The 25,087-nt window shown below is 44.1% G+C and overlaps 1 protein-coding gene across 1 annotated transcript in view; it reads right to left on the bottom strand.

The window, feature by feature from the left end:
• SPATA6 (spermatogenesis associated 6) overlaps nucleotides 1-25,087 on the bottom strand; it is a 1,891,174-nt gene that overhangs the window by 1,442,297 nt on the left and 423,790 nt on the right. Inside the window, exon 5 of the mRNA XM_044085978.1 lies at nucleotides 24,159-24,283. Within this exon, the coding sequence (XP_043941913.1) occupies nucleotides 24,159-24,283 (125 nt within the window). The remainder of the gene's footprint in view (nucleotides 1-24,158; nucleotides 24,284-25,087) is intronic.

Consider the following 25,087-nt stretch of genomic DNA (forward strand, 5'->3'; position numbering starts at 1 on the left):
GATTTGGTTTTGTGCAGATAAAGTCTGAGTTGTCTGTGCACATCCAGGAATGGAGTACTCCTCTCACTGTCCCCTTGTGGGTTAGGGAAGAAGGTTGGAAGGTGGATGGCTTGATTTAAGGAAAGGTCATTCACCACCTTGGGCATGAAGGAAGGATTAGTCCTAAGAGTAACCCTGTCAGTGTGGAATACCAGTAAATGTGGAATAGCCATGAGGGCTTGTAGCTCTGACACTCTTCTGGCTGAGGACAAGGCCACGAGTCGTACAGTTTTCCGTGTACAGTGTTTTAGGGAAGCTTTGTCTGCTGTCTCGAATGGAGGAAGCGTAAGCTTTTCCAAAACATAGTTGAGGTTCCATGGGGTGGAGATGGCTTCCTGGGAGGGGCGGGGGGGTCTCAGGTGAAGGACCCCTTTAAGGAATAACGCAGCTGGTAGTCTGGATGCTGGGGGGGGGGGTCCAGAAGAAGGCATGCTGAAATGGAAGACAAGTGGGCTTTAATGGAAGAGTAGACGAACCCTGTCTGCAATAGTTCACACAGGTAACACAGAACTAGAGGGGTCTCACTTGCAAGTGAGTCCAACTGTCTTTTGAGACAACATACAGAAAATCTCTTCCACTTTGAATGGTAAGCTTTTCTTGTATTCGGTTTCCTGGCCTCCTGCAGGACAGTGAGCATGTCCTCACTGTAAAGGTGTCTGAAGGGGTTCAGAATCTTATCCACCACAGGGTAAGGTGCAACCACTGTCACTGTGGGTGCATTTGGGATCCCTTGTGCTGTGTGAGGTGGTCTACTCTGAAGGGTAACTTGTGGTGATTGCCCTTAGATAGTTGTAGTAGTAGGAGGAACCAATGCTGTCTTGACCAATAGGGAGTCACCAACAAGATTTTTGGTCTGCCCTGCTGGATCTTCAGCAGGGCCTTCTGTAAGAGTGGGAAAGGGAGAAATGCATAGAGAAACTTCCACTTCCAAGAGATTGAGAAGGCATCTGTTGCCATTGCCTAAGGGTGTGGGAGCCTGATGCAGAAGGAAGGAAGTTTCTTGTTCATGAAGGAGGCAAGCAGGTGTATTTGAGGTGTACCCCACTGGTGGACTAGGTCCAGGAAGACATCCCTGTGCAGCATCCATTCATGGTTGTTTGTGATGGATCTGCTGAGGGAGTCTGCCTGGGTGTTCTGTATTGAAGGTATGTAGACCGCCTGCAGGGTAGCTCCCTGGGAGGTGGCTAATTCCCACACTAGGAGAGCTAGTCTGCAAAGCAAGTAAGATCTGGTCCCCCCTGTTTGTTGAGATACCATGGCACTGCTGTATTGTCTAGAAAGATCTTTAGTGTTCCTTGATGTAGATAGGGTTAGAAGGCCCGAAGGGCCAGGAGAACTGCCCTCATTTCTTGGACACTGATGTGTTCTTTTTTGTGTGGCTCAGGCCACAGCCCTTGCACTTTCAGATGGCCCAGAGTTGCTCCCCAGCCCAAGTCTGAGGCATCTGTGTGCATGATCTGTTTGGGTTGGGGTGGTTGGAGGGGAAGACCTGGATTGAGGTTCACTTGCTTCAACCACCACTAGATTTCTAGTTTGAGGCAGGGCAGGAAAGGAACCCTGTGCTCCAGGGGGTGTGAGTGCTGGGTCCAGACTGACCTTCGATACCACTGCAACTGTCTCATACAGAGTCTTGCTAATGGTAACATGGGGATAGTGGCTGCCATCTAGCCCAGGAACCGGAGGTACTGCCTTGCTGTCAATTCTGTTATCTGAAGAACCAAAAGTAGGTGTTCTGTCAAGCTTTCCACCTTTTGGTGGGGGAGGTAGGTTTTCATGATGTCTGTGCGAATCCTGGACCCCAAAAAGACAATGTCTTGAGAAGGTTCCAGTTGGGATTTTGGGAAGTTGATCTGAAATCCCAGGGATTGTAGGACAGAAGTGGCAAGAAGTATGTGTTGCTTTAGGGTCTCCTTGCAGTCTGCCTGTACAAGCAGGTTGTCTAAACAAGGGCATATCTGGATTCCTTTTGTCATGCAAAAGGCAATAACCGGAGTCAAGCATTTGGTGAATACCTTGGGTGCAGTGGACAGCCCAAAGGGCAAGGCAGAGAATTGAAAGTGAAAAGAGCCCATGGAGAACCTCAGGTATTTCCTGAAACTGGGCTTTATTGGGATGTGAAGGTAGGCATCCTTTATATCTAAGGTGGCCATGAATCCTTGGGGAAGCAGTAGTGGAAAAAGAGTTGGTAAGGTCAACATCCTGAAAGTAGGAATGTGAAGGAAGAGGTTGAGAAGAGAGAGATCCAGGATTGGTTTCCAGGGACCATCTTTTCGTGGGACTAGGAAAATCCTGGAGTAGAAACCTCTCCCATTTGCAGCCAGTGGCACTGTTTCAATGGTGCCTTCATGCAGCAGGGTTTCTAGTACTGGCTGCAACAGGTGTAGCTGTTGTTTTGGGGGGTGTGGCATACCCCTTTGCTTTGGGGGCATACGCCAGGTCATAAAGTACCCGTTAATGACTGAAAGGACCCATTTGTCTGAGGTGATGGATGTCCACACAGGAAGACAGTGAAAGAGACGAACCGACAGAGGGAGAAAAGGAGGGGTTGGGGGTTTCAGAGTTAGAAGGTAGTCAAATACGTGTCTATATTAGATCACCTAACACTTAAAAAAGCGAACGGTGATTAATCGACCCTATGTAAGCAAAAGCTTACAATGTCGAACTGTCAGAACAGCGATTTTTTTCCAAGGGGAAAAAAATCGCTGTTCCAACAAAAAAATAAATAAATAAAAAACAAAACACTTTAAACATTACATTAAGTGGGGGGCTTCGCCCCCTACTTAAATATACCAACTCCGAGACCGCACTACAGTGCCGAAAACGGCAAAGTAACGAAGCGGCCAAGCGAATTCTTTCCCAGGGAAAGAATTCGCTTAAAAGCCACTTCGATATTTTGCCGTTTCACTCTTTCAAGTTCGACCAATACGCATTTGAAAGAATGCGTCTTCGGTCTTCTAATAGGAACCCTCAAATACTACCATCCCTGTCTTGAAATGGTGACCTCTAGCTAGAGGACGGGGAAGCTCTAGCAGTATGGGGTTGCTTCCTGGTTGTTTTTCTAGACCTAGTGGGAGCAGCAGGCTGAGAATGCTTTCTAATAAACTGAGTTTTAGCAGGTAATTTCTTTGGAATATTGGAATAGGAGAGACTAGCAGGTGTTTTAAACCCTGCATCTCTTTCCCCTTTTGCTGTAGCGACTTTAATAAATCAGCCACTTTAGTACCAAACAAAGCTGTGTTGTTCAATCAGCTTTTCCCTAAAGTCAACTGGAATGGGCTGGAGGTGTAGCCAGGAATATCTTCTCAAAGCAGATGCTGATGCTTCAGCAGCATCACAACTGCACTTTGAGTGCCTGGTAACCTGGGAGGTGAGCGCAATAAGGGAAGACAGTTAAGGTTGGCAGCAAAATGCTTTCTCCAGGAGGGATAAGGCATATTTAGCCATATGTGTCTGGAAGTTAGTAGACCTGAAGGCCAGAGTAGCAGACGTGTAAATTTTCTTACCCAGATGCTCCATGGTTTTGATGTCTTTGTCAGCAGGGAGAATGGTGGTGGTGGGTAATAGTTTAGATGCCTTATTTGTAGAGATGGAAATAGTGGCAGGGTCTGCTGGAGGACTCTTTGAAAGATAGTTAGCAGTTTTAGGGATTTTATAAAATCTATCTGGTCTGCATGGAGCAGGGGGTTGTGAATCAGGGTTCAAGGATGTTGAAGAAAAGGCATCCGGGAAGGCAGGCAGGATTGGAGGGACAGCAGTAGGAGTTGGGGATTCCATCTGAATGAAGTCATAATACCTTTTTTGAACCTCAGTCATTTCAGAGGATTCCCACTTAAAATGTTCTTTCATCTTGGTAATGGTTTCCTCAAAGGTCATATCCTCAGCTGGGGAGTCAGGGTCAATGGATTCTTTCTCTGGGGAACCATACCCCAAGGGCGGAGAAGAAAGCTGAGCGGTATAGGAGAGTGATTCTTCAGATGAAGAATCAGAAAAATCCTCCTCTTCCCTCATGGATGGGCCTGATGTTTGAAGCCTTGGGCTCAGAGTAGGAGGAGGCATCGTAGAAGTCCCTGTAGTGGTAGGCCGTAAGGCCATGAAGGGATTAAACAAACTTCAGCTGAAGGCCTGCCAGTCAGGCATGCTTTCAAGAGAAGGTGAGATGAGCTTCCTCTTTTCCTTTCTCTTGAGAGGCCTGGCAGGCGTCTGAAGGGAGGAAGGCCTGGAATCAGGTGAGTGTAAGGAACAGGAGGGATCCAACGGACCTACCGGAATCACTGCCCCCCCCCCCCAGCGTCAGAAAGCGACATCAGAAAAGCCTCTACGGACATGCCCTCCACGTGGGATTGTGCGGCTTCCATGGAGGTACCCCGCTATATCTGTGGTGGCGGAGCCCAGATCCTCCACCAGGCCGACGTCGGCCATAAGAGGTGCAGTGGTAGTGGCAGGCCTGATAGTTTTGACTTTCTTTTTTGGCGGTTCGGCAGGTATGTCGGCAGAACCCTCCACACCTAAGGGCTATTTGCTTTAGTCGTTCATTTTCTAGATATAGATTGAGCGCGTGCAGATGGCTGTGCAAAGTTTTGGGCACAAACGCCTGACAAATGGAGCAGGCCTTGTAGTCGTGCGACCGACCTAAATAAAACAGACACTGATAGCGGGCGTCCTTGTGGGGTATCTAACGGCTGCACTTACATTTGCCCTTTCTGGATGACATGAACAGGCATTAAATTACATAAAATGACTGAAAGGTTCTCCAATGGGCACTTATCTGATTTCTCGACAGCCGGGATGGCAGGAACACCTGGCATTCAACTGGCGGCTGAGAAGTTATGAGGGTCGGTGAGTGCAGACGTCACTTTTATGGCCCACGTTCCACTAGCCATGTCAGACGTCCCACGCACCATACAGTGACTGAAAACTTTTGTATACTGGCCGGACGTTCGGGTAGCAAGAGGAATAAACTCATATGTGATGAATACTGCAACATGGGAATAGAAGGACATATTGAGAATACACCAAGTGTACAATAAGGAAAAGAGAACAGCAAAGAAAAGATCAAAGAACTACAAACAACAGGAAAAAATAAAAAACACACCACGAGCTACAGAGTTTACGGAACTAAGTTTAATAAAAACATAAAAAATGTAAAACTACAACCCAACGACTAAGTGATTTCACCCTTCTATCATATAGGGGATCATCAGAGAAAAACCTTAAGCATCTGCACAATTAAATAATACAAAAATCACATGATCCAATAAAACAATGAAACTCTGCCTCCTGAAAATTAACCCTTTCAAGTGAGTACTGCCAGGATTTTATAAAACAAAAAACAAAATAACAGAAAACATTTGCTCCTACAATTTCTATAACATGTAAAATTAAAACAGTGTGTTTAAAACCCATCTAAAAAAACTTTATCAAATAGAATAATGATAAAAGGCTTTAAAAAATATGAAGCAGAAATAGTAAAAGTAAAAATGTAATTAAAGTGTAATAACTTGTCTTGTATGAATAGTCATCAATAGTAAGTAATAAATAAATATTAGATCTGGATAGCCCTTAATTTTACTATGCCAGCAATGGAACAATAATCATTAATACCTGGATGTTCCCTGGCATTAAGTCTCAGTTGCCATGTTGTTTCCCTTACTTCCAACAAAGTCTGAAAGTCACCTCCTCTCTCATTCTTGCACACTTTATCAATAATAAAAAAAGTTTTAAAATTGCTGAAATTTAAATTGTGCAGGTATAGGGCATTACTAGTTTTTTTGTTTTTTATATCCCTAATGTGCTCTGCAATCCGATCCTTAAGTTTACATGTGGTTTTGCCCACATAAAAAGCTGGGCATCCCATACACGTCACAAAGTAAACAACCATTTTTGTACTACAGTTGCAGAATCCAGGAGATTGAATGGTCCTGTTGTAACCAAAAATAGAGACATATGGACCATCATTTATAAATGTACAATATTTGCACATGCCACACTTCGTCATGCTTGATCTGTGAGTTGTGGGTATAGTCACTTTTTTTTCTTTCTAATAATGCTTTCAAATTGTTTCTCCCGCTATAGGTCCCCTGTGATCTTCTTCCTAGTTTTCCCTTTAACTCAGAAGGCAAGGCTAGGTCCCAACAAGTATTTAATATAGCCACTATAGCTGGTGCATCTTGGTTGTATTGAACTACCATCACACCGCTCTTACAGCACTTTTTTAATGCTCCTATTTAAAGAGTGAGCCTGCAAGCTACCCTAAAAATTATAGAACAATACATTGCCTTCCAATGACGTATAAACTATACACGGGAATTGATGCCAACAGAGTTTATAATAATTTAGAAGAAAACTCAATTATGGCCATAGAGCAAAAGGGCAATAAAAGAAAGTCATATGGAACAAAGGATCATATGTTGTTAAACAAAGTCATATCGGAGAAAGTACAGTTTTGTACCTACCATAAATGTAGATATCCGAACAGGATTGCATCTGCAGTCCTTACAAATGGGTTGTCCTGTCGTCAGGCAGCCCTTCGGTCGGCCGGATTCCAAAGTCTGGGTCTGGCCTCGGCTGGTGTCGCACTTCACCCGATGTCATAGCTGCAGTTCTTCGGGTATAAAGGCATCAGCCGACGCCATTTTCCTCAGTGTTTCTTGCCCCAGATGCCAGTTGCCCTCTTGGATAGCTAAATTTTGGATAAATGCCAGTGTTTCCAAATAGTAGAAGGCAAATACAAAAAATAATCATGTATGTACATATATACAAACAAATACACCATAAGAGATCCCCCCCAGCTAGCTATTAGGTGGGCAAATACCCTAGGAATACCACAGAGGGGAAGGAGGGTGGGTAATCCTGACTGCAGATGCAATCCTGTTCGGACATCTACATTTATGGTAGGTACAAAACTGTACTATGTCCTTCAAGGATGCATCTGCAGTCCTTACAAATGGGTAGAATACCATAGCCAAACTAGGGGTGGAGGAAGAAGAAATTATGGTGTAGTTAGGATCCCTTGCAAAACAGCAGTGGCAAACCCTGCTCGGGATCTAGAGTATAAAGGTAAGTTATAATGCTTGGCAAATGTATGCACGGAGGTCCAAGTAGCAGCCTCTATAATGTCCTTGGTAGCCACTCCTCGTAAGAAAGCTGTGGTAGTGGCTGTAGCCCTTGTAGAATGAGGCCTTATGTTCTGTGGAATTTGCTTTCCATGGTAGGAGTAACAGAATCTAATGCAATTTCCTATCCACTTGGAGATTGTCTGTTTGGAAATTGCTTTTCCTTCCCTTCCTGTTGCATATGCTACCAGAAGCTGGTCAGTTTTTCTATTGCCCTTGGTTCTGTCCAGGTAGTAGCGTAACTGTCTATGTACATCCAAAGTATGCAGCAGTCTTTCCCCCTTGTTCTGTGGATTGGGGAAGAAGGTAGGTAGGTGGATTGCCTGGTTTAAAGACACTCTGGATACCACCTTAGGCATAAATGTAGGATTAGTTCCCATGGACACTCTATCTTGATGGAAGATTAGGAAGGGTTGCACTGCCATTAAAGCCTGTAGCTCAGAAACCCTTCTTGCTGAGGTAACTGCCAGCAGGAAAGCAGTTTTCCAGGATAGGTGTTGAAGATCTGCTGTTGCTGCTGGTTCGAAAGGGGGGAGTGTCAATTTTTCTAGCACAAAATTCAAGTCACATGCTGGTAATGGTGGTTTCCTAGGAGGTTTTACATTCTTAATTCCTCTCAGAAACTGCCTGAGTAGAGGATGCGAAAAGACAGGGGGATCGAAGCTGTATTCTGCAGAAATAGCTGATGCATGTATCTTGATGGAGGAATAGGACAGGCCTGTATGGAAAAGCTCTGCCAAATACTCCAGGATGTTGGCAATGTCTATCTTTGACACATCTTTGCCCCTCTCGGTACTCCAAATGAGAAACCTTTTCCATTTTCCTGCATAGTTCCTTCTTGTTGAGGGTCTGCGGGCCTCAAGGATAATGTCTTTAACCCTCTGGGATAAATCTGGGATAGTTGCTGTTATGTAATGTTCCAGGCAGTCAGTTGCAGAGTTTTCAGGTTTGGATGCAGGATGTTGTAGTCGCTCTGAGTTAACATCAAAGGAATCAGGGGTAGTGTCCACATTTTCCCCCCAGACATGCTCCTCAGTAATGGCTACCAATGTTGTCTTGGCCAATCTGGAGCTATCAGAATTATCCTTGGACGTTCCTCTTTGATTTTCAATAGCACCTTGTGCATCAAAGGAAGAGGTGGGAATGCATATGCTATCAGGCCTTTCCAACTGAAGGATAGAGAGTCCACCTTCCAAGCAAGTGGGTGGTACGTCCTTGTGCAGAATTTCTTGAGCTGGTGATTGAGTGGGGATGCGAATAGGTCTATTTGTGGCAGTCCCCATTTCTTTGTGATGGCCTTGAAGATGTCCGGGTGTAGCATCCATTCGTGAGCATCCGAGGTAGTTCTGCTTAATATGTCTGCTAGGATGTTTTCTTTTCCCGGTACAAAAATTGCTTGTAACTGAATGTTGTAACTTAGAGCCATATTCCATAGGTCCAGTGCCATCCGGCATAGAGGGTATGAATGAGTGCCTCCCTGTTTGTTGATGTACCACATGACTGTGGTGTTGTCTGTCCTTATCATCAACTGGCCTTCTTGGAGGAATGGTCTGAAATTCTGGATTGCTAGTTTTACTGCCAGCATTCTCTTTTGATTTATGTGCAGGTGCAGCTGATCTGGAGTCCATAAGCCTTGTATGCACTTGTCCAGCATGTGGGCCCCCCAACCGAGGTCTGAGGCGTCCGTTGTGATGGTTTGGCTTGGTTGAATGCTGTGGAAGGGCAAACCTGGGTTTGACTGGCATGCCTGAGCCCACCATAGGAACTCTTGTTTCAGGCATGGAATTAGTGGTATTTCGGTTTCTAAGCTGTGCCTGTGTTGAGACCATAAATTCTTTAGGTACCACTGTAGCTTTCTCATATGCAGTCTGGCATGGGGGACCAGGATTATGCAGGATGCCATGAAGCCCAAGGCCTGCAGTACTTTCCTTGCTGTTAGTTTGTTCTGCTTTGTTAATGCCAAGAAGTAGAGAGGAAGTTGTTCTTGTTTTTCTGCAGTTAGGAATGCCATCTGTTTTACTGTGTCCAATTCTGCACCTAAGAAGGTTATTCTTTGGGATGGTATCAGTCTTGACTTTTTTATATTGACTGTGTATCCCAGGGCTTGTAGTAAGCAAATGACTCTTTGTAAGTATTCTGTTAGCTTGTTTTTGTTGTCCGCTTGTATCAGGCAATCGTCCAGGTATGGATATATTTGGATTCCCTGAAGCCTGCAGTGAGCGATTACTGATGCCAGGCATTTCGTGAACACTCTGGGCGCAGTAGATAAGCCAAAGGGCAATGCTGAGAATTGATAATGCTCTGATCCTGCAAGAAATCTGAGGTATCTTCTGCAATTTGGTCGTATGGGGAAGTGCAGGTATGCCTCCTTGAGATCTAGAGTTACCAGCCAATACTCCTTGCCCAGCATGGGAAGAAGTTGCTGTAGGGTCAGCATTTTGAATTTTGGAACAATGATGAATGTGTTTAAAGCGGACAGGTCGAGAATAGGCCTCCAATTTTTCTCTTTTCTTGGTACCAGGAATAGTCTGGAGTAAAATCCCTTGCCTTGTTCCATGGATGGTACCCTTTCCACAGCTCTCATCTTTGCTAATTGAGCTATTTGTTTTAGAGCTTCTGTCTTTTGATTTGGTGGTAGGTTTGGCATTCCTCTTTTTCCTGGTAAAGTGTGGAAATGAAACCTGTAGCCTTGGTCTATGGTTTGCAAAATCCACTTGTCTCTTGTGATATAGTGCCAGTTTTTTGAAAATAAGGCTAACTTTCCGCCTAAGGGTGCTGCTATTTGTTCCCTGGTAGGCGGTGCCAGAGCCAAGTCACTGTGATTGTCCTGTTGCAGTGGTAGTAGTTGTGTCTGTGCCTCGTTGATTGTTACCTTGCCACTGGCGTCCCCTGTAGGCACCTCCTCTGGATTGATTTCTGCCTCTTGAACGCCTATTCCTGCCTCTCTGAGTTTTAGAGGAGTCTGGAAAGGACCAAATTTAGGAAGGCCAGTTCCTGCTAAACCTTGGAGGCTGAACCTGTAAGAAATCTTTCACTGTTTGTACAGATTTTGCCTTCTCTTCCATTTTCTTCAGTACCTGTTGAGCAGGAGAACCAAATAAACTGACCTTATCCATAGGAGCATCTAATAGTTTTGCTTTAACATGATCCGGCAAGACCTGTTCTTTCAACCATGCATGCCTTCTTATAACTGTGCCAGTCATGGCTGATCTAAAGGAAGCCTCCAGTGCATCATAGCCACATTTTAAGGAATGGTTACTAACCTGCTGAATGTTATGCACCATTTCTAGAACATATTTCTTATCTAAAGAATCATCAGAGGACAGTTTCTTAGTTAACTGATCAAGCATAAACTCCTGGTATTGGATCATATGAAACTGACAGTTCAATGCCCTAGCTGAGAGAGTAGCAGAGGTGTATACTTTTTTACCCCATCTCTCAAAGGACCTGGATTCCCTTTCAGAAGGGAGAGGGTTTTAACTGAGGTCCAAGCTACTGCCTTAGGCCCCTGGGAGATAGTCTCGGATCTGCAAAAGGAGCCTTATATAAATGGTGATGAGTGTCCGGGACCCTGTAGAACCTATCGGGCTTAGCAGGGGCTGGAGGTAAAGTATCAGGAGCAGTGCAAGCATCATTAAATGCATCATCCACAACAGGAAGAACTGGAGGTATAGCTAAAGGCCTATGTTGTGGTAAATGCAAAAAGGTCCTAAGCCTTTTCCTTGAATCTGAGAAATCTTGTCCCTGCCATTGGAATTGCTCTCTCATGGCATGTAAAGTTTCCCCAAAGGAAAATTCTTCTGGTGGAGAGGCAGAAGGAATCGATTCCTCAGCATCGGAATCTTCATAAGTAGAAAAAGGAGCCTCTGGATGGTCTGTATTGTCTGTATCATCAGAAGAATCATCTGAGGACACTGGCTCAGGGGGCTCTGCTCTAGGTCTCTTTTCTGGAGGTTGAGAGGCCCTGTCTGGGTGAGATTGGGATCCCCTTATTAAAGAGATGAGATCCTCTGCCAGAGTAAGCATTTGGGAACTGGAACTGGGCCTGTGAGAGGGGGGCTTAACAGGCACAGACTTAGAAGTTTTGGCTGCTTTAGCCCTGGCAAAGGCCTTTATAGACATGGCTGCAGGCGGCCTAGCAGCACCACGTGCAGGGGTAGAAACATCCAAAGGGATGGTGTCCGATAATTCTTGTGAAACCACAGTAGCAGGTAGAACTTCAGAGGCCGATTCAACCAGGGTAGAAGGGGCCTCGGTAGTAGTCATGGATTCGGCTGAAGATAGAACCGTTTGCTCGGTTTCGGCCGAAACAGAGACACTCGCGGTTTGCTTAACCGTGGTTTCGGCCGAAACCGTGGACCGCGAGTGTCGGTCCTTTTCTTTGCGTTTCTTAACAACTTGAGAAGTTGGAGGATCCGACGGCATTATGTACGCAAAATCTGAGCCGAAAAACTGTTCAGCAAACTCCGACCGACGTCTAAGCGTCCGTCGGTTGAAAGAAGCACAGGCTAGACAAGCTGCTACGTCATGGTCTGGGCCTAAACAAGGTAAGCAGTAAGAGTGGAAATCTTTATGAGGTATTTGTTTCCCACAAGTTAAACAGTTATTCACTTTTTCTGACATCGGCTGAGGCAAGAAAGAGTCCCCAACGGGGTACTTAGCTTTTTAGAAGTCGTATTCGGTAGTAGTAATCTCTGGATCTGACCGACCGGCACTTGCGAACAGCTTCTGCTTCGGGCGCCACGCGGCAAGAAAGACTGAGGAAAATGGCGTCGGCTGATGCCTTTATACCCGAAGAACTGCAGCTATGACGTCGGGTGAAGTGCGACACCAGCCGAGGCCAGACCCAGACTTTGGAATCCGGCCGACCGAAGGGCTGCCTGACGACAGGACAACCCATTTGTAAGGACTGCAGATGCATCCTTGAAGGACATCAGTAAAAAGGGGAAGAATCTAAGTATGGCATGGATTGACTACAAAAAAGCATTTAACAATACCCCACATTTATGGATAAAAGAGTGCTTAAAATGTATAGGATACACCCTACACTGATAAACTACATCATAGCAACTATGAAACATTGGCAGACCACTTTGCCATGATAAAGGACAAATCATTATTACAGGGATAAAAATCCAAATGGGAGATATTCCAGGGTGACTTTGTCACCGTTGCTCTTTTGCCTTGCCGTTAACCCATTAAGCTGTCTACTTAACAGATGAGGTCATGGCTATTAATTTGGCTCCCAGAAAGCAACAAAGTGGAAAGACTTCTCATATTCTCTTTGCTGATGACTTAAAACTGTATAGCTCATCAGATGAGGAACTAAAAGTACAACTGCAAGTAGTCAAAACTTTTTCAGAGGATATAATGTCATTTGGTCTTGATAAATGTGAAAAAAACAACCTTTAAAGCAGGAAAGTTGCAGCACCAAAAAACATCAGTTTGGGACAAGAATGTGATATAAAGAATAGGAGTGCATAAATATTTGGGAATTGATGAAGGATCAACAATAAAACATGATAAAATGTGAATAAAACTTAGCAAGGAATATTTTAGAAGACATAAATTAATCCTGAAAATAGCGTTGACATCTAGGAACAAAATTCAAGCTGTACACCACTTTATTCTTCCTTTTCTAACTTACAGTTTTGGAGTGAATGACTGGCCCCAAAAGGTGTTGGACAGATTAGACAGGAAAACAAGAACGATGCTTCATGCTCACCAAATGATTTATAAAAATTGCATACTAGGGAACTACTCATTTTTAAAATCTACCTATAGGTCACATTCACAAGAAATTGAATTTCTGGATATCCTTTTACATAAATGGATGGATACTGGGAAGTTATCTTCTAATATTTGGATATCCTTTTATATAAACAGATGGATACTAGGAAGTTATCTTATACTATTTTTAGTTAAAAGACTTACTCCAATGCTTTGTTTCATTACAATAGCTGCCACCCACATCACCAGAAGAGTGTGGTGAAAGGTCAAATGGTTAGGCTTTAGACTTGTGAGTGACAATGACAGATTTGATGTTGAGATGGTCATACTGATGGGTATGTTTAAGGATACAGGGTATCCCTTGAAATTATTAGTGAAAACCAGAAATGAGGTTATCAAGAAGTGTGGTACTAGGTTAATCCCCATTTTAATGTTGAGTGTTGCCCTTGAAACAAACAGCACACAAAATGCTGTAAGAGCGGTGTGATGGTAGTTCAATACAACCAAGATGCACCAGCTATAGTGGCTATATTAAATACTTGTTGGGACCTAGCCTTGCCTTCTGAGTTAAAGGGAAAACTAGGAAGAAGATCACAGGTGACCTATAGCGGGAGAAACAATTTGAAAGCATTATTAGAAAGAAAAAAAAGTGACTATACCCACAACTCACAGATCAAGCATGACGAAATGTGGCGTGCAAATATTGTACATTTATAAATGATGGTCCATATGTCTCTATTTTTGGTTACAATAGGACCATTCAATCTCCTGGATGCTGCAACTGTAGTACAAAAATGGTTGTTTACTTTGTGACATGTATGGGATGCCCAGCTTTTTATTGGGCAAAACCACATGTAAACTTAAAGATTGGATTGCAGAACAAATTATGGATATAAACAACAAACAAAAAAAAACTAGCAACACCCTATGTATGCACAGTTTAAACTGCAGCAATTTCAAAAGTTTTTTTTTTTTATTATTGATAAAGTGCGTGAGAATGAGAGAGGAGGTGACTTTAAGACTTTGCTGGAAGTAAGGGAAACAGTATGGCAACTGAGACTTAATGCCAAAGAACATCCAGGTATTAACAATTGTTGTTCTAATGCTGGCATATTAAAATTAAGGGCAAAGAGGATTTAATATTTATTTATTATTTACTAATTATGACTATTCATACAAGACACGTTATTACATTTTAATTATGTTTTTACTTTTACTATTTCTATTTCATATTCTACAGCCTTTTATCATTATTGCTATTTGATAATTTTTTTTAAGATGAGGTTTTAAACACTGCTTTAATTTTACATGAAGTGCAGAAATTGTAGGAGCAAATGTTTTCTGTTTTTCGTTTTATAAAATCCTGGCAGTGTTCACTTGACTTGCATTATGTAAAAAACAATTATTAGATAACTGAATAACTGAATACTGTGATTGTGTATTTAAATGTTGAGTTCATTGTCTTTCTTTGAAGAAGTTGGGGCACTGACTCCTTCGAAAGTGCTCACTATTAAACATTTTGCATTTAAAGCATTTTGTATTTGCATCGCTGGCTGGTTTTTGTTAAAGTATTCACTTGAAAGGGTTAATTTTCAGGAGGCAGAGTTTGATTGTTTTATTGTGTCGTGATGTTTCTTTATTATTTAATGATATTATGGGTAAGGGATAAGCTCGAGAGTTTTTTGGTTACCACAAGCTATGACAGCAGCCAAGTCTGTTCTAAGGATCAGAAATGAACCCACAGGTTGAGGACAGAATGAAAATTGGTAACATCAGAGCAGATCTTACTCTCTTTGCAGACTAGCTACAGTAGTGTTACAGCTTTACAACACAATCTCACTCTACAGCCATCTTACATTCTGTCTGAGCAAAATTGTGTGACAGACAAACTGTGTAGGAAAATGGCAGACACTCATGAATAGAAAATAGATCGGGGACAATCTAAGATTTGATCCATCTATGGAGAATTCCTCAGGTAGTCTTCAGCTCCTCAGGTAGTCTTATTTGCCTCATTTTTAAACAATCAGCTGGCAAAATTCTGTCCCAGGACTCCATGCAAGAAGACTTGAAAGACAGACATCTGTTCTTTTCTTTTACTTGTACAGGAGTGCTCCTCTATGCATTTCCAGCATTTCTGCTGATATCCTGGATACTTCAGAAGATTCAAAAGGAATCCCTAAAGAGCACTCTCTTTACCACATTCTTACCCAGGCATGAGTGGTTCTCTCTTCTTCTGGAATTGGTCAGAGGCAATTATCACAAGCTTTCTTACAGGCTGGATTTACACACACAAGATCAGGGGTGTTTAATGGATCCCAACCCAAACAACTACAACTGACTGTGTGTATGACAGGGTCTTAACACATTTTAGGTACCTGTCTACTGAGGAAGTGTAGCAGGTACTAATGGAAGCAAGAAAACCTGCTACTAGAAAATTATATATAAGCAAGTGGAAAAGGTTTTCTAGTTGGTGCCAACTAGTCAGAGCTAGTGTTTCTCTGGTTTTACAATAATTGTGTGAATGAGTATCCTATGGCCAGTCTTACTCCTCTATCAAGGTTCATTTGCCAGCCATTTTAACATCTTGTCTATGGATCCCCCTTTTTTTCAATGCATTTTCATGTAAAAATGTTTTTGAATGGGGTGATACACAAGAAGCTTCCCAGAAACACAGTGGTTCCTCCTTGGGATCTACAGAAGTAAACGCTCCACTTGAACCAGATCATCAGGCTAACCTGAGGTTCTTAACATGGAAAACAGTGTTGACAACTGCACTGACCTCAGCTAGAAGAATATCCAAGTTGTAAGCTCTTATGGTAGGCCAATCTTATCTCATCTTTCTTAGAGGCAGGGTTCTCAAAGGAGAACTAATCCTTCATTTATGCCTAAAGTGGAATCCAAGTTTACTTTATGCCAAACTATCCAACTCTCCATTTTCTTTTCAGAACCTAAAAATGAAGGAGAAAGGATACCTCATACCATGGATGACCACAGACAATTTGGGTACTAGCTTTACAGACAAAATATTTCAGAACGTATAATCTGTTTGTTCCGTGCTTGTGAAGGTAAGAAGACGGGACAACCTGTACCACAGCAAACGGTTTCAAAATGGCTGCCCTGGGCTATTAACATGTATTATTCCCACAACAACAAAACTATCCCCAGCATGGTTAAGGCACACTCTACCAGGGTCTTGGCTTAATCTATGACATTTTAGGAAGGGTTGGACTTGAAGTATTCTAGAAGCAACAACTTGGGATTCCTTTTCCAGGTCTGGGACAAGCTTTGTTGGGTTCATTCGGCCTAGACTCTTCCCCTTTCATCTCCCAGTTGTTCAAAGCTATGGTAATCTCCCGATATAGTTTTGGCTGCTGCACCAGTGATCAATATGAAGAACATAGTACAGATGTGTAAGTAAACAAACTTACAGTAACAGTAAATGTTTGAATGATTACTGCTGGAATAGCTGCTTTGTCCCACCATTCTCTCTCTTTTTTTTTTTTTTTTTGTATGTTGTTTAAGCCAGGGTGTGAGTGTGGGCATGTATTTTTGTTTCTTTTTCTAGAGATGTCTTTTCAGGGTCTAGCCAACTTCTCTCAGTTGACATGAAAGCTCGGAAGGGCTTGGCATCCAAACCTGTCTTGTCTTTGTAGTCAGCTTAGCAGATGGTAGATGCCCTGAAGCTTTGGAAGCTGGACAGCTGTTATACCCTATGCAGAATACAGTAAACTCTAAGTTAACTGGAACTCATGCAACTAGTGAAAAAAATCAAAGAAATACAGTACAATTTGCATGTGCTGCACTTTCTGTGCCCCCCCGTGAAACATACCTTATGTTTTTAGAGTTTTAAAAAGGAAGAAAAGAATAAATTCCCTCTCTCCCCAACCTAAGAACAAGTCAAACCAAACAAAGAGTATATGGTACAGTATTAGTCAGGGCTATTTTTAATAGTAACTTTCAAGCAAACAGAAAATAGAAGTTATGTTCTTACCATAACGTTCCATGTTAGTTGTCTTCTTCTCGCCTTCTTTCTTGCTGGATGGGTTCGGAGCCGACCTCGGCTCCGACTCGGCCACTTTAAAAGCTCGAGAGTTGGTTCCACCGGCTCGAGGCTCCCCCTATATCCCACAATGCTAGGCGGTATTACCTCAGATCTCGTTTGTAAGCTATGCCCAGCTAAAAATAACTCCAGAACCACTGGAAAAGGGAAAAACCCACCTCTATAAAAGGAAGGAAAGAAGGTGACCTGAGACCTGAAGAAGGAATATATGCACAGAACAGCATATACCTATCTACAATAGAGGTGGTAGAAAGAGAGGTCACAATCAAACTCCTCTAGGTCTGTCCAGGCTAGGGGGAAGGAGGGTGGGATGCAAGAAAGAAGGCGAGAAGAAGACAACTAACATGGAACGTTATGGTAAGAACATAACTTCTATATGTTAAGTTGTCAATCTCGCCTTCATTCTTGCTGGATGGGACCGCGTCCCTAGCACCTTGTCCCGGGTGGCCTATCGGAACAGACTCTTGAGAACAGTGGAACCAAAGTTAGCTCTATGTCTAGAAGCTAAATCCAACTTGTAATGAGAAATGAAAGTGTGAGGAGTAGCCCAAGTAGCCGCTGCACAAATGGTGTCAATAGGCAGCCTGTCTTGGAAGGCTATAGAAGTAGCCAAGGCTCTGGTGGAGTGAGCCTTAGGTTTGTTAGGCAGCTTTTGGTGTCTAACTTCATAAGCAAAGGAAATCAGAGATGTTAGCCATCTGGAGAGTGATACTTTCGAAACTGAAAGTCCCTTCCTGCCTTCTGCATAAGAGACAAACAATTGGTCAGTTTTCCTGATCTGTTTGGTTCTATCCAAATAATACCTTAACTGACGATGAACATCTAGCCAATGCAATTTTTGTTCAGACCTGTTAGAAAAGTTAGGAAAAACACAGGAGGTCAATGCTTTGATTTAGGTTAGATACAGAGGCCACTTTAGGTAAGAAGGATGGATTGGTTCGTAAGGACACTCTGTCTTTATGAAACAATAGATACGGGGGTCGACTGCTGAGTGCATGAAGTTCTGAGACCCTTCTAGCTGAAGTAATGGCTACCAGAAAGAGAGTCTTCCAGGATAGCAATTTTAATGAACAGGAAGCTGCAGGTTCGAACGGGGGAAGAATCAAAGATGTGAGAACTAAATTAAGGTCCCAAGAAGGAGGAGGATTTCTTATAGGAGGTCTGAGAAGAAAAACTCCCTTCAAAAAAGCTTTGCAAAGCTTGTGAGACATGATGGCAGAATCTGAGATGCCCACATGAAAGTTAGAAATAGCTGCCAATTGAACTTTAAGAGTAGAAGGAGATGAACCTGCATGGAAGAGTTCAGCTAGAAATTCAAGGACTATTTGGATGGAAGCAGTGAAAGGATCTATGTGCCTTCCTTGAGCCCAATAAGCAAAACGTTTCCACTTACTAAGATAAATTTTCCGAGTGGAAGATTTATGGGAAGCTATCAAAATATCTCGAACAGAGTGAGATATTTGAGGAAGCCTGGCTAAGGTTGGAATTGGAGGAACCAAGCAGTGAGGTTCAGAGAGGGGAGGGAGCGATGTAATTGACCCGATTGATGGATCAAAAGATCTGGAACTAGGTCCAGATGCCAAGGTTGCTCCAACAGATAATGATGTAGAAAGGGGAACCAAACCTGTCGAGGCCAGTAAGGAGCAATGAGGATCAATGAGGCCTTCTGAGTGATAGCTTTCTGTATCACTTGAGAGATTAGTGGGAAGGGAGGAAATGCATACAGAAGTCCCCGGGGCCAAACTTGGACTAGAGCGTGTCTGCTGGGCTGGCCTGGTAACGGGAATAGGGTGAAAAAATCTCTGCACTTGCTGTTTTGGGGAGTAGCAAAAAGGTCGCAGCAAGGCTGACCCCACTTGAGAAAAATTTTCTCCAGAATAGAATCTTTCAGAGACCACTCGTGAGGCATGAGAATAGCTCTGCTCAATTTGTCCGCGATTAGATTGGACTTCCCGGGGATATGCGTTGCTATCAGAAACCGCTGAGAAGAAATCGCCCATTGCCACAGTCTGAGTGCTTCTCGACATAGGGGATAGGACCTGGTTCCGCCTTGTTTGTTGATATACCACACTACAGACATATTGTCCATCTGGATTGCTATCGTTCCCAGGGGAAGAGAGTCTTGAAGGGCTTGCAACGCTAAAAGCACTGCTCTCATCTCTAGAACATTTATATGCAAGTGGCATTCGTCTGGTTGCCATATGCCCTGGACTGTTCTGCCCTGATAATGCCCCCCCCACCCGATCAGGGAGGCGTCCGTTGTCAGAGTAGCAACCGGAGGGGGAGGAACAAAGGGTCTTCCCAGTAAGAGCTGAGGGGAAGAAACCCACCAAAGAAGATGATTCTTGCATGCTTGCGTAATCATAATGGTGTGGGACATCGGAAGTTCCTGGTACGACCATTGTGTGAAGAGCATCCATTGCAGGATTCTCATGTGGAATCTGGCTAATAGAAGTAGAGGGATAGCAGCCGCCATAATCCCTAGTACTTTCAGAACTAATCTGACTTTGGCTCTGTTGCTGTGGAAGAGAAAAGAGACCAGTTTGCGTATGTCTGCTATTCTTTGATCTGTTAGTCTTGCAGACATGTTGATTGTGTCTAGATTTGTGCCTATGAAGGTAATAGCACGACAAGGCGACAAAACAGACTTTTCGCAATTTATTGAGATGCCTAACTTTCGACACATGCGAAAGGTGTAGTTTCTGGCCATTAACAGAAGATGCTTGGTAGGAGCTGTGAGGAGCCAGTCGTCCAAATATGGAAACACCTGGAATCCTTGACGTCTCAGGTGAGAAGCTACCACTGCCATACATTTGGTAAACACCCGGGGGGCAGTGGTGAGACCAAAGGGCAGGGCTCTGAATTGAAAGTGACTGGTTCCCAGCCGGAAGCGGAGAAATCTCCTGGAGCGTCTGTTCATTTTTATATGATACTACGCATCCTGGAGGTCTATAGAGCACATCCAGTTTTCCTTTCCCAAAAGGGGTAGGATGGATTGTAGCATGACCATCCGAAATCTTGTTTTCTTGACTGATTTGTTCAAGATACTGAGATCCAAAATGGGTCTCCAGTCCCCTATTTTCTTTGGAACCAAAAAGAATTTGGAGTAGATTCCGGATCCTTGCTGGTCTGCTGGTACTGGCTGAATGGCTCTTTTTGCAAGCAACTTTGAAATTTCCAAAACTGCTTGATCCCTTTGAGCGGGTGGAACATCTGGAAGGGATTTTTTTGGTTGATTTGGAGTGCGAAAGAACGGAAGGAATAGCCTTCGGAAATGATGGACTGTACCCACTTGTCTTGAGTTAGGGATCGCCAGGCTTCTGGGTACAGTGACAATCTTCCCCCGACTGCCTCCGAAGGTGGACAGTCGGGCAACACCTCAGGGATGCTGAAAAGGCTTATCGGAGAAGGTTTCTCGATTGCCCTGGTTCTGCGGACCCCCCCTGCCTCTAGGGCTACATCTACCATTATTGTTCCCCCCTCTGCCTCTGGCGGGGAACCGACCCTGTGCGTCAGGCAAAGTCCCTTGAGATTGTTTGCGGAACCACATTTTCCCACTTTTCTGGCCTTTGGGGTAAGGCCTAGAAGGAGTAGAAAAACGGACTCCGACGGCAGAAAGAGTCTTGCCATCCGTCGCGCACCTAGTCAAGGTTTCTTTCTCTTGAGGACCAAAGAGATGATCCATCAAGCGGGAATTAGTGAAAGACATTTTAAAGGGGTCCAAAGTTGCATAGCCGCATCCAGGCATGCCGTAAGGCCACACCTGTCCCTGCGGCTCTGCTCGCTCCATCAGCCGCATATGAAAGGAGGCGCATGGAGGAGTTAGCTATAGAATTTAGGGTAGCCAGCTGAGTGTTCATCTTGTCCTGAAAACCCACAGCCGTAGGATCCTTCAACATGTCACACGTTTCCTTGATCAAATCTCTTTGAAGGCGAGTGAAATGGCATAGGTAGTTCAGCGAACGCATAGCAAAGGTCGCTGACGAAAACATCCGCTTCCCGTACCTGTCCATAGACCTAGATTCCTTGTTAGGAGGATGGACAGGCACCGAAGGATCAGCTAGTTCCTTCTTAGTGGCAGCAGCTACCACCATAGCATCCACAGAAACTCCTTTGGTGAGAAATTGTTTATCTGTTGGTGCCGTGATAAACTTTGAAGGTCTCCTGGGAGTGGGATCCACTGAATCAGGAGCCGTCCAAGCCTTTTTTGCTACCACCTGCATGAGGGGGTCAAAGGGGGGAGACACCCAGGAGGTGGAAGGGCGAGAGCCAAACGCCTCAAGATACACAGATTCATCCTCCGAGGGGTTAAGGGCTGGCCAATTTCCCCTCTGTTTCAGGATTTCTAGAATGTCTGCAAAGGAGACATCTTCAGAAGGGGAACGGGGGGAACCCTCGGAATCCTCTAAATCTGTGTCAGAGGTGACAGACTCAGGTGAGTCTATGTGTTTCCTCTTACACTTTCTCTTCCTAGGGGGCTCCCCTGCCAATTCAGGAGAGGCCTCAGAAGAGGATGAGATCCCCACAGGGGATTCCTGAGGAGCTGGCTCTCTGCAGTCTGGGATGAGGGAGTGAGTAGACATAACCTGAGGCACCGAAGAGGGAGGGGCGGACGGAGCCGACTGTGGAGTTGAACCAGGTTCCAACACACTCCGCATGACCTCGAACGCACCCCTGTCAGGCAGAGCCAGAGGTCCCGGCTCCGGAAAGCTGAGAACCCCCCTCGGCACCGACAGTGATGGCTCGAGGCGATGTCGGAGCCGAACTCACCAGCGCCGAGGCACCGAGAGGGAGGCGGGTCGGACAAGGGTCGATGCCACTCACCCCTCGGAGCCGACGAGGGAAGTCCGGCGCCGAGATTCTTCCAAGGAAGAAATCGGAGCGCACGGAGCCGAAGACATTTGTATCGGCTCCGACGCTACCACAGTCTCGGTTCAGCGCCCGGCTCCGAGCTCAAAGGAGTCGGAGGAGGAATATTTTGAGGGACAGGGTCAAGCATCGACTGATGAGTCGGGCTCTGAAGCATTTCGGCCAGTGCCTCGGACTTAAGAAGTCGACTCACTACCCTCTGAAGGTCATGATCCGAAAGCCTCGATGACCTAGAGGAGTGAGATCTATGGCTCCGTTCAGACAGCAAGGGAGATGCTGGGGCCGAATGAACGGAGCCAAGGGATGGTGACCTAGACCTCTTTCTAGATGTCGGCTCCGATGGTCTGATCGGAGCCGACACAGGAATTTCCAATACCTCGGCTCCAGCCGGAGCCGAGGAAACCACAGAAGCTGCAGTCTGAGACTGATCGGCTCCAGCCGGAGCCGATGTAGCAGGAGGTTTCGAAGCCTTAGGCCTCGACTCAGAAGCTGGAGTCGAGGACCTAGAAGCCTTAGAGGGTTTGCCCGAAGAAACAGTAAGGGAACCCTCAGGCTTAAGCAAACCTCTTAAAATAAGTTTATTTTTTCTTTCCTGCAGGACTCTCGGGCTGAAGCCATGGCATACAGCACAAGAGTCCTGCAGGTGTAAAGGTCCCAGGCAGTAAACACAAGAAGTGTGACCGTCTGTCAGAGACATTTTCTGACAGCACGAGTCACACTTCTTGAAGCCTGAGACCTTTGAATCCTTGGACATTTTCAAGGAACAGAAAGTGTAACCACTACACAAAAAACACACACACACCGATTACACTACCAGTAATAAAGATTAAACTAAGTTAAAGTAATAAATTTAGTTTAACTTTTTATATATATATCCCTACAAAAAGCACATACACTCCACTATTAGGGATGGAGGGCCCGAAGGCCTAAGGAAAGAACAATAAGTTCTTAAGGTAAAAGGGGTGGATAAGGGGTAGAAAAGATCAAAATCCACTAAACTAAGGGAATAATGAAGAAAGAACCAATTTAAGGGGGTTTAAATTAACTATTAGACTGATCTAATGAACTAACCTGAGCCGGGAGAAAAACAACACACCTCGAACGCTGTAGCGGCAAACGAGATCTGGGGTAATACCGCCTAGCATTGTGGGATATAGGGGGAGCCTCGAGCCGGTGGAACCAACTCTCGAGCTTTTAGAGTGGCCGAGTTGGAGCCGAGGTCGGCTCCGAACCCATCCAGCAAGAATGAAGGCGAGATTGACAACTTAACATCTACAGTTATCCGGCATCTACCTATCCCGATGGGGCCGATTAACTGAGAGTTTAGTGTATAATCCATATAGCTTAGGGTATTGCAGCAGTGATCACTCTAACATCTACTGTTATAGTAAGATTACTTATATAATTATACTGTCTCTTGCTGCCTGAGTGACAGCAGTTCTACTGTGTCTGGAAGTAAAATATGGGAAAGTGGAAATTATGACAGCTTTCCCTGGGAGTGTATCTGTGTGTGTGTGTGTGTGTGTGTGTGTGTGTGTGTGTGTGTGTGTGTGTGTGTGTGTGTAAATAAAGCTCTGTGCTAAGGGCAGTTACCATGGGAGGGGCACTGGAAGACATTGGTTCAGAGAGGGAGTAGTGAAACAGGGACCTTGTCTACTTGGTAAAAGAAGCAGCTCTAGAAGTGACCTTTCTGCAGATCAATCTGGGTGTGGAAGCTAGAAACCTCAACAAGGCCAGCAGCTCATATTCCTTTTATGCTCTTGTTTTGTGACTAGATAGTACTTTGTGAATTAATTATGAAAAGAGGCTTCCTGCCATCATAGTGGATGGCATCCTACCATCTGTGTGTTATGCTGGCACCAGTGGGACACTCTTCATCACATATGGTGACAGAATTGCCAGCTCCTGTCACAACTCTATATGGTCACTTGCCTACATAAAGCTTGTGCAAACATGCAGTACATCTCTGTGAATCTCAGTCAGCCAGATTCTCAAAGTAAGATACAATGCTACTAGCATTAATCATTCCTAGAAAAAAAGTTTGGCATCAGTAAATGCAACTACTTTCCCTTGCATGAAAGGAAGGGAAAATTACTAGCATCTCCCTTACATAGAATTTCTTGTGCAAGACAATTAAATTGATGTGTATACAAAAGAACTATACAGAAGTGCTAGAAAGTACGAGACAACAGAACAGAACACTTTGGTTTGGAAAGTCTATTGATGACATTGAAAATGAAAATGCAACACTACAGCATCTACAAAAATAAGTGCTAATAACGAGAAACCCTGGGGTGTATCTCCCTTCACTTACAATGGATGGCATGGTGTATATAAGAAACACTTACTGGAAATGATGTGGATCTCTTCAGCAGCAACTCTCGATCTGAGCCAGGATAGGTGGGGGTAAGCCTGGGGCCTGGATAAAGAAAATCTCTAGTGTTTTCTTCATAAGTTGCAAGTGTTTCACCAACTAGAAAAAAATGATAACATTGACCAGCTGTTGCAGCAAAAAAATAAATAAAATGAATACATACTGCAAGACAAAAGTTATGCTCTATCTCTGGTTATAGTTTTTAATTAAAGAGTGCATTCAAATGACTGAGTTGTGTTTCTTGCCCTGAAACTCATATATGAGCACCTACCATATCAGCAAATCTGAGAGGGTTCACTACAGTGAGTGAAAAATCTGGGAACATCTTATAGTTCTCAAACTCTCAAGCTCTTGTTCTAAAAGCATGTATGCACCTCATTTAGACCACACATTGGGTCTCCTGGACTAGAGTTGAGTAGCAGATGTACTCCTGTCAACCCTCACCTCGAAAAGCAATTACATTTATTTATTTAATTACTTCCTTACTTATTTGCTTATGATTTGTTCAGGGGAAACCTGAGGTGGTATTCATTCTGACTGGGGAAATTTGGCTACAGCACCCTCTGCAAGAAAAATACTAATGGGCAAGGTTATACAATTATAAACCTGAAATTTACTTGCAGACCATCCTGCTGCCACAAAATCACAGCTGCAGTGTTCAAGGCAAGGGAGGATGGTAAAAGAACATAGTGATCAAAGGGCAGAATGTTCTTCTGAAAATCATTTAATAGGTACTCATATATGTTATTTTGGGTCTACCTGACAACGCCGAAAGCTGAGAACACCGACACCAGAAGATCGAAAACTGAGATGACCGACGGATGAAAACCCTGACGCTGAGAACACCGGCATGTGAAAAGGCTGTGTAAGTATGCAGTAGTGACGGACGTTAGGGTTAAGGTG

This window comes from Protopterus annectens, chromosome 10.part0, assembly GCF_019279795.1.
Source record: "Protopterus annectens isolate FY-2018-M chromosome 10.part0, PAN1.0, whole genome shotgun sequence".
NCBI lineage: Eukaryota > Metazoa > Chordata > Ceratodontiformes > Protopteridae > Protopterus > Protopterus annectens.